Source organism: Asparagus officinalis, chromosome 7, assembly GCF_001876935.1.
Source record: "Asparagus officinalis chromosome 7, Aspof.V1, whole genome shotgun sequence".
Lineage (NCBI taxonomy): Eukaryota > Viridiplantae > Streptophyta > Magnoliopsida > Asparagales > Asparagaceae > Asparagus > Asparagus officinalis.
In genome coordinates, this window is record NC_033800.1 from 6,587,803 (window position 1) to 6,598,327 (window position 10,525).

A 10,525-nucleotide genomic window follows, 5' to 3' on the forward strand; every position below is an offset into this window, starting at 1 on the left:
GGTAAAAAGTGGGATCCATGCACAGATGACGTTTTGATGTAAGCAGCGATGAGATTGGTAGAATAATCAGAATCACGACTTGCACCCACGCTCACCATGACCTGTGCGTACAACGCTGCCGAACTCCAACGCGGATCACGGTTATTCATGACCCGATAAAAAGCAATTCAGTCAGCCTGCAACTTTGTCGCGAAAAGGCGATCGACGGTCCACTACTATTCAAGCTATGCCTCTCCATTTTTGAACGACATGCTCGAGTATACTGGGGAGATCAGATCGAAGCGTGGCCGAGAGTGGGAGCTGAGAGCAGGAGACAGAGACATCTCAGTTAATTTTTTTTCTTTTCAATTAGGGGGTCTCACTTGCATGGTTGTCCTCCCTTACTTGCAATATGGAAAGTAAATAAATAAATAGAGAAATGTTCAGTAGTAGCTCTCACCTCACTCCACTCCTCGCTGTATAAGACGCGGTGCTTTTTGTGGTTAATGTGTATATCTTTGAAGTGGATGGGCTTAAATGTAGGATAAGTTATAACATTGGGTGTATAGACAAAAAAAAAAGTATTGACATTGGGTATATAGACGAAAAGGCCATTTCTGCATCTTTTAACTACGAGATATTAAGGTGCACCGTAACAAGAACATACAGAGAGAGAGGGAGAGAGATTTCTGGTAGACAACACTACTGTGCACCCCTGTGCAAAACATGACCTTTTTTTATTTTGCTACACTACTTCAGTATTTAAATATGATTTTTCATAAAGTGCTATAGTAATATTTTTTAAATGTGATAATTTCCTTCTACAGCTACAGTAACACTGTAACAATAATGTCTTAAACGCTACAATTCCCGTCTGTGCTACAATAATATTGCTAGTATGAATAGTTAAATTTTGGATCCTCCTGTCTGTGCTATAGTAATAATGCTACAGTAATTTACTGTAGTATAAATAGTGAACCTTGGATTCTCCCATTATACTCCTCCCATTATTATAGAGGAATAGATGCACTGAAGTTTTCTATTTGTGGTTATACAATATTTGTCTGGAACCTCTTCATCCTCCTGACGCCGGTGTGTTACAGTCAGAGAGAAAATTCAATAGCAAATAACACACAAGATTTTATTTCCAGCCTTCGGAAAACTAGTAATGAACATATGTTGCGAATATTCAAATTGAAACAGATAAAATACTGTCATAAGGTAACCCGTCTCATGGACCCATCCATAGATTTCAAGCAGACAATTTATAGTTGCTGTGTATCGCCAAAAGAACATCTTTAAAGCCCATAATGAGACACTATGCTGCATATACATTTTTTTTCCCTCGTATAAGAAAAGCCCTTCGTGAGCCCCCCTATCACCATTGTACATATCAACGACCTCACGAAGGCATGAAAAAATTGTGGTGGATAGTAAAGATGTATAATATATGAAAGGGACATACAATGAACACAATCACCAGGAAAATGGACTAGCACCCAACAAGAATATTTCATTCTCTAAATCTCTCACCCACTGGCAGACTCGATTGCATGTCTTTATTGCTGATGCCTGCATTTTATAAGATAAAAGGCGTATAGTCATTCATTCTTTCCATCTTGATGAGTAAAGCGATTCTAAGAAGAATGCCACGGCCACAAGAAATCTGATAAAATAGCTTTTTGTAGTTTACAAAATAAAACACAACAAATTCATCTCAAACGGTATTCAATCTTTTTAACCTACTGATCTTTTGACCACAAGAACAGGAAGGTACTGCCGAACGAAATAGCCAGCCGTTATAGTAATATTGGTGCATTTGTGTTGTGTGTGTGCTGCTCCCCACATTTTGTGTGGGTTTCTACATGCACCTCACTGCTTTCTCAATTAGAACAACCTCATTTCATGACTCAACCTCTTACATGACCTTATTAGAAAAGCTATCTCAACTTGTCTATACCTATGAAATAATTGATTTAGTTCTCTAAATTCTCTGCGATACAAGATACATGAAGAAGAATAGAAGAACGGAAATTGTACCTTTTCTGCAAGGGGGTCAAATGCTGCATAAAGTTCGAAATCTTGCGTGATCCAGCATAGTAGAACTGCCACAGAACAACAAGCAATGAAGAATAATTGTGTGAATAAGTCAACACAATGAGGCATATAACTTGTAACAAAATCTTAAATATAGATGTTTACAAAAAGAACAGTGTATTTGAATAATAAAAGTAAAAGCATAAGGAGTTCAAGAATGAAGGAGAATGAGATGAAAGCAAGCAAGCAGCAGTAACTGTACAAATTCAACAATGGCCATCTGAACAGCAAACTAGACGTTCATCATCCATCTCCTATAATCTGTGGGATTTTATTTGGTTGATCCATAGCTCATCAGTGTAATTTTAGATGATTTCAGCCTCTCACCAGATGAGTAAAGATATGGAACCCAACTTTCAGGATCTATGAAGTTCAAAACTTCGGGACCAGCAAGTGGATACCCTACCTTAATCAAGGAGAAATGAAGTTTTTTTTAACCTTGTCATCTCAGTTAGGTGTCATGGCTTATTACAACCACGACTCTCGAGTGCCATGGCTTATCAGGAGATATGAACATGGGACACGTGGTTACCCAAGCTGATATCTAGGAATAAATATGTCAACTTTGGGACAACTAAGTCAGGTAGCTCATTGATCTTGGTCTTGTAGCCTCAACGCAAGGCTCTCAATTAACTAGTTTCCTTGGCTAGAACTTGGTGCCAAATCATAGAGAAAACATTGTGGATTTGATGAAGATCATATCCAGGTCCTCTGAAATGTGGCATAGTGCTTGGCATAGAAAGGTGTTAGAGATACTAAAAAAGCAGGTTGAGCAGTCGCTGGCAACACTGTTGTAGAGGATCACAATAACACAAATGTTTTGTGATGATAGATACAATGTTACAACGATCAGTATCCTCTTCTCTTAGTTGATTCTCCTACGATATTTTCAGAAAGTGGTCCTGGTGAAAGTCTCACCTCAGAATTGAGGCATGCATGAAAACATTTCTAAAGAACAAAACTTCAAACTCGCATCCAAACAAGTACTGAGAACTTACCATATTCTTCATCTCTTCTGAACTGTGTTTTATGTGGAACAGCTCCTCGTTCATGCATTGAAGCATACAATTTTTGGTAAGCCCTATATAACCTACAATGAGAACAACTTTAATCATTTTGAAATCATAGACATGGTAAATATAGGAGACATATAATAGTCTACAAAACAAAATAATTTGATTTGTTAACTTCAATAAATACCTCTTTTGTTGTCCGGAGCTATTTATGGGCGGGGAGAATTCTGATGATACATACTGATCAAGGTATATACTTCGGTATATGAAATGCCATAGACCAGTGGGTCCACCAATGCACACACGAGACAAAGATGCAGGTGCTGTCTGGTCCTGACCTAAGTGAGGAGATGAAGATCCAGATCGAAGGGAAGAATCAAAAGGAAGGTCCTCAACATGTAAACCACCATTCGACATAGATCTTTGTACTTCACTAAGAACATTCGACTTCACAAGAACCGTCCCAATTCGAATCCTGCATATGAATAGAGAAGTTAAGTGTCAAGAAGGTTTCATTTAGTACTCTATTAGAATTTAACTGGTAGGGTAAATCGCCCCTTTCAACATAGGAAAAAAAAAAATCTTCAACGTCTACCAATATAAATCATGGGAATCAAATTATACATACTTCTTCCAATCACATTGTATTCTCTGTTCTGTTTTAAATGTTTAAAATTCTATCTATGGTGAGCTAAAACTGCTAAATTTATAAATATTTCCCTTCTTAGGCTTGGATACGTTTACAGATTTCTCCTTACTTCCACAAGGTTACTCTACACAACTGATGAAGTAAGTTTTCCTGCATGTAAAACTCATATAGTAGGTTATATTGCAAACCCCTTGTTTGTATATTTTTTCTTTCTCCATAGTGTCCTTGGCCAGGAATTTGGAACTAATATAAAGGGTAAATGTAGGCCAATATACGTTGTCAGACTTTTGTAAAATATTTGAAGAACCTTCTCAATTAGCTGTCTGCCTATTTTGAGAGTAAAGGCCAACATTGTGATGAAACGATGACAATATAGAATAAGATTGTGATGATAATGTTGATGATTTATGAGGCCAACGATAATAACAACGATGTTGTTGACTGCTAATGCAAGCTAGCAGCTTACCTACAGTCTTTCAGATGGTAGAAGGCATCTGAGCTGGTAGTAAGCAACATTAAGTATGTATCATCCTGAAAAGAACAATGAAATATTGGGACTACAGTTTTTGGAACCTAGTAAATTAAAATATGAAAGACCACTAGGAATCTAAAAAACCAAAGTGAAAACCTTGACACATATAAATCTCACTTACATTAAAAAAGTGTACATAAGCATATAGAAATGCCATAGGATTGTATCTCGGTAAACAAATTGGTGAAAAACATTCCGAAGTCCTGCATAGTAAAACAAACAACATTTAAAAGCATCAGCATTTGAGCAAGAGTGCATATACATTCTGCTCTTATGTGATAGAAGTTGCTAGATATCATGAACACATAGTTGAAGGAACCTACTTAATTTAATAATTGTTTAATATTTTTAATGAAGCAAAAACTACGCACACCTGAATGATTCGGAAGACAAAATAAAATTGGCGAGCAATAGCATGTCATCAGGATGAAGAGACGCCTTCTCAGCACCAACAAGACTGACAACCTGCGTGAGGCATGTCAATTAATATATAGTTACTTTAGAGATGCTATCAGAGAGCTCTTTGATTTTTCTAGGTTCGACTTGGTAGTAGAATTCATTTCATAAAATGTTGAAACAGAACAGACCTTGTGCTTACACATCAATATTGCAAACAGAACCCCTGAATCAGCTACATCTTGCAATATAGCACCAGCAGCTTGTCTCGTTGAGTAAGCAAGGGGAAGGCATGTATATGCGTGAAGAAATGTCCCAGGATTCCTGAAAAATATATTAAGTCGGCAACACATATAAATTCAGTTCCTTTTCAATGCATAAATTACAAACATTATCATATTTTCATTCTTTGAGCAAGCCATTTGAATGATCTTCTTTCTTGCATCAAATATAGCTAACAAGACTAGTGCAAGTGCACAAATGTGTACGGAGCCAATAAGAAAGTGTCCATGCTATATAGAACCTGATCCGTTTAATTTTCCTCGCACAATGTTACAAAAGGCACTAGACGGACTAGGCATTTAAGCCAGCGCCTAGTGCCTAGGGTATGCCTAGGCAGCGCCTACGCATGCGGCTATTTTTTAAATTATTTAATTATAATAATTGATAAAAATATGTATTATTTTGGCTCTCTTGTATTTAAGATCGCTTTTTTTTGCAAATTTGTACGAATTTAATACATACTTAAATACTAAATAGACAAAATAATAACTAACAATGTTACAGAAAGTGCTAGGAGGCCTAACCCATGTATACTTAAATACTAAATAGCCAAAATAATAACTAACAATGTTATAGAATGTGCTAGGAGGCCTAAGCCATGTATACTTAAATACTAAATAGCCAAAATAATAACTAACAAGTTTATAGAAGGTGCTATGAAGCCTAACCACTGGATCTGATGCCTAGAGCCTAGGATGTTTTCTTTTTTATTTTTTAATTATAATAATTGACAGTAAATGTCAATGTTATAGAAAGCTAAGTGCTAGACTGATGTCTGGACAGATTTCTTTCTTTATTTAAGTGGTAGTCGAGGAGGTTTCATTGAAGGACGGAGGAGATAGTGGAGGTGTTTATATTTGGAGGTTAAAGAAGTTTGAAGGAGGTTGGAGGACATAGACTGCAACTCAGAAAATCACGATCAAGACCTACAGGGTGCAGTTAGCCAGTTAGGCGGTAGTTAGGCAGACAACGCTCCCTTAAACACTCCCAAAATCTAGGTGAGCAGCTTAGGTACAACCCACGTGCTAGGCGGTAGTTACGCGGCCTAGGTACCGTCCTAAGCGTAGGCATATACCTAAGCGGACTAGGTAGAGCCTTTTTAAAACAATGACCTCGCATATGTTCTAGCTTTCCAAGCAAGTCATGAAGCCTTTCATGTAGTTCACGAAGTCTCAAGTGTTAGGTTTTATTTATACATGTTTCCAGCTTAAAATCCCTAGGTTCAACCTATTTGAGAAAGTGGTTTCAACTATATATTTTTAACTTTTTTCTCATGCATCGAAGTCATTCTTTTACATGAATATTGGCAATTTTATATCAGTTAGTCGTCATAAATGACTATATACATACTACCATGTCCCCACCTTGGAGAAGGCAAATGATAGACTATTACATGGTCTAAAGAACAAAACAGAAAGCTAGTTATAAGAAAAACTTTAGCAAAACATAGAGCTATTTCATTCATTTATTTATTAGAGAGAGGCCAGTAAGCTAATCCCCCACAGAGGGGAAAGAAAGCTACCATAAAGGGAGTAAGTAACTTATGACGAGAATCAAACATACAACTTTGGACAGGGGAGGAAGGGAATCACCAAATACTCTGATCTATGTTACCCGGGTACTTCTATAATGAAGCAGTACCCGTACCGGACACGTACCCGACACTTTCCCGTACCCAAACTTTATGGACACTTCTTGAATATATGCATGCATTTATTACAATATGTACTCAATTATACGATATGTGTTAATTTAAAACACTTGTCAAAGATTTCCTGGACGTAGAGCTTACACTTCACATCCGTCTTTTAAAACTAATGAGATACGGGTCGGATTCGTTTCAGTCCATACCCAAGTTTAAAACTATATAGTTACTGAGTCGTTTAGATGTCTAATAAAAAAATGAGTAGTTTACAATTCACGATAATCAATATGGTAAAAGAAACTCAAGAATGTGATCAGAATTTTAATTCTAATGACACATGAAGGGGAAAAATTATCTTATGTATAATATTAATTCAATATATATATGTAGTCGTGTCCCCGTACCCTATATTTTACAATTTTGTCGTGTCCCGTACCCGCACCCGTACCAGTACCCGTGCCCGTTTCCATGCAACTTAGACTCTGATATACTTTGAGCTAGATTCAATATCAAAACCATGATGCCACACTAGGTGAAGAACAAGTAGCATACATTACCCATCTTTGTTAATATGCTAGATCATTGCTACATTTGAGTCTAGTAATAATTTCTTACAACAGGCTGTTGAATTTCCTCACTACTTAAGACTGACAAATTAGACCAAACATTTGCTACAGAATAATAATGTTTATATTTGATTAACAAGTGAGAAGAATTACAAACCAGCTGAAAGCATGAATCAGAGAAGAGAAAACAGCATCAGTTCCTCCCAGCAAAGGAGTCATATCAAACTTGGGATTCTTCTCAAAACATCTGTTGACTGATTTCGTCAGAATTAGCAGCATCTGCATAGATACCATAAAACACCGGAGAATAAATGGACATGTTGATGCATAACAGAAATTCAATGATGAGCTATAAGTAGACAACTTATGTTGATGATGTTCCATACATTGCCTTTTCACATACCTGTCCATATAGTAGCTCCAATTGTCCCCTTAATGCCTCATATGGTTCTTCAGTACAACATATGCAGACCAAATATATTGGACCTTTCACAAGAAAAATCACCTAAAAATATAGATATTGAAATTAAAACCATAATCCAGAGCATGAGTAGCTGCAACCTACATGATCAAAGTATAGCCGGACATAAACTCATGTTCAGGCAATTCATATTTCTTTTCAGTATCCTTTACTTAAAACTGATTGGTCAGTAAAACCCTACTAAATCCGAAATTACTTGATCAAAAAGCCCCTAATACCCTTCTCGTAAAATGGGAACAATATTGGTTACAGAATGAATTTCTCATTTTGATGCAAAATGCATGATTATCAAACCCAGTTCATCAGGTTCATGCATGTCACTTCTCCCAACATAACATGCCCAAACCAAACAAGTCAACAAATTCAATATACTTAAACCAAAGAACCCAAATGACCTCCAATACTAATTCTATGTCGTGCCCTAACCTAGACCTCCAAAACCTCATGTAGGCATATAGTTTGTTGAAGTCCCACCAATAGATCAGGCAAGTAAATGGTCTATGAAGTTTCAAAAGATTAAATCATTCCCTCACTAAATCATGCTATTCACTGGTAATAAGAACATCATATCATAGAAGGACCTCCATGATAACAAATGAAATTTTTTTTACAACATAGCATATGAATCTCTTGATGGCTGATGGTGAACTTTAGCAATACAATGATAGGATGAAAATCCTGAACTCTTCAACAAAATAAATGTTTAACATTAACATCAAATAATAACAACTTCACTGACAAGTAACAAATTGAAAAGAAAGTCCAGTAAAATATCATCGCAAGCTCAGGGGAAAAGGCAATAGATAGTTACACATATTGCACAGCAAAGAAAGCTGACCTGATGTTTTCCAGCTCTTACAAATTTGATATGATCTCCCCTACAGAAAACATTTGGAAACAAATTATATGAAATCATTTTTTTAATTTTTAGCAGACTAATGGAATAAGCATATTGCCTAAGAAGCTGGTTGCCAACCCCAAATAGATAGAAGAAGGCTTGTTGGCTGGTTGCCAAATAAGCTGGTTGTAGCAGCATACCCATTCTCCACAAAGGAAATTATGGCCTGCAAGGTTGCTGAAAATCCTGCTAGCTTGTGCTCATCTCCATACCTGAATGAACAACAGTGTGATGAATAAAAAATGAAACATGATCCATGAAAATTTCTGGAAAGAATTATTGAAATAAGCTCACAGGATATGTAAGGTACCTCGAATATATTGGTTTCCCAGAGTGACTCAATACGAAAAAGTGTTTTTTCCTATTCCTCCATGAAACTGAATCATCATCCTGCACTTAAGTTACAAATCTAGTGTCACATGCCAAAAACTTCAGAAGAATGGTAACAATACAACAGCATTACCAGTTGCAGTCATTATAGTTTTAACAAGTATACTAGCTACCCTCACCCCATCAAAAGCTGGATGCAGGATAGTCTAAAGGTGTGCGAATACTGTAAAAGGAAAGTTCACTAAGTACATAGTTTCATTGGCATGTTAGGCCTAAAATTGTGGATTCATGGCAATGGAAACATGTCCTAAAAGTTAGAGATTTTCTCTTGCAAAAATGGGGGTCTATCGATGCCTCTGTTCATAACCTCTCTCTTTCTTGTTCACTGCAATTTTAAAATTTCTGCTGTCTACCATATGCTATATGATTTGGATATTGTTGCTGAGTGGTCTCCTTTGATCTGGAGAACCCTAACCGGGCCAAAACATAGTTTCATTAAGTGGTTAGCTGCTAAAAGGAGACTTCTCACTCAGGACAGGATTATGCAAACAGGGATTGTATACTCAAACATCTGCTGCTTGTGTATGCAACAGGAGGAAAATCTTGAACACTAGCTTTTTCAGTGTTCTTTTTCGGCTGCTGTTTGGGATCACGTTATGGCATGAAACAGAGTCTTTTCTTATCCATCTCCATTGCAGAAGGTATTGCATTGGAGTTGTGTACTATGCAGGGGAAGATCGGTGAAGCACAGGATCCCTAAAACCAGTGTTGCTGCTGTTGTGTACCGTATGTACTATGTGGTGTGAAAGAAACTATAGGTTTTTTCTCAAAAATCTTCTGACGCCAGTTGCTTGGTTGCTGCAGTTAAGCGTGAAGTTTTGACTAGAGTTTTTACGGCAAAAGTCCCTTATCATTGTATATATAGATACATGTGAAGTTTTGATAGATTTTTGTAGCCTTCTGTTTTGTTGTGTACTGCTCAGTTGAGCTATTTGTTCTGTACTTTCATTACATTGGTAAATTTATTCATTTATAAAAAAAAAATTACAAAAAGGTTCACCACGTACAGGACTATACAAGCATAGATGGTTGAATTTAAATAACAGCCAATAAAACATTTTCCCAGTTCTCCATCATTTTGCTTTACTACATCCTATAACATAACATGTTTAAAGGAAGATATGATATTTCTTCAATATAATGCAGAGGGCAGCTGTAATTTTACAGTGGCTTACTTTGTGCCTCGCCTACTTCTAGTATAGGAGCTCGTCAATTGCATTTTTAACACACGCATGTCAAAAAAATGGAAGTGCACTTCAAGCGAAGGTATTTATGATAACAAATAATACATATACTATGTAACGAACATCCAATTCTTTTGTGGAGCTCTTTTAACTTCGAAACGTGCCATCGAGTTGACAATGATAAGCTTCATTCTCGCAATTATTACTTCTAGTTCTACATTTAGAACTACAGCTTAATCCAAAGAATTTTTCTTCTCCAATACAGCCTTAGCAACAAATAAACGGGATAAAAGAAAGGACTTGCTCACCTCACCAGCTCGCGACTTCCCCCGATCCCAGCCATCGGTCGAATTACCATCGCCGTCGCCGTCCTCGGCCGCACTCGTAGCTCCGCTGCTCCCCCTCTCTCCCCT

At 36.9% G+C, this 10,525-nt stretch overlaps 1 protein-coding gene across 1 annotated transcript in view; it reads right to left on the reverse strand.

Moving 5' to 3' along the window:
- The window catches only part of LOC109849321 (vacuolar fusion protein MON1 homolog), a 9,776-nt gene continuing 345 nt past the window's right edge, over window positions 1,095-10,525 (reverse strand). The window contains 15 exon segments of the mRNA XM_020419135.1: window positions 1,095-1,551; window positions 2,020-2,084; window positions 3,075-3,166; window positions 3,277-3,564; window positions 4,205-4,269; window positions 4,392-4,473; window positions 4,644-4,735; window positions 4,858-4,990; window positions 7,317-7,438; window positions 7,563-7,664; window positions 8,479-8,518; window positions 8,679-8,750; window positions 8,849-8,928; window positions 10,421-10,522; window position 10,525. The exon segment at window position 10,525 is cut by the window's right edge and continues 345 nt beyond it. Of these exon segments, the coding sequence (XP_020274724.1) occupies window positions 1,456-1,551; window positions 2,020-2,084; window positions 3,075-3,166; window positions 3,277-3,564; window positions 4,205-4,269; window positions 4,392-4,473; window positions 4,644-4,735; window positions 4,858-4,990; window positions 7,317-7,438; window positions 7,563-7,664; window positions 8,479-8,518; window positions 8,679-8,750; window positions 8,849-8,928; window positions 10,421-10,522; window position 10,525 (1,432 nt within the window). The 3' untranslated portion in view covers window positions 1,095-1,455.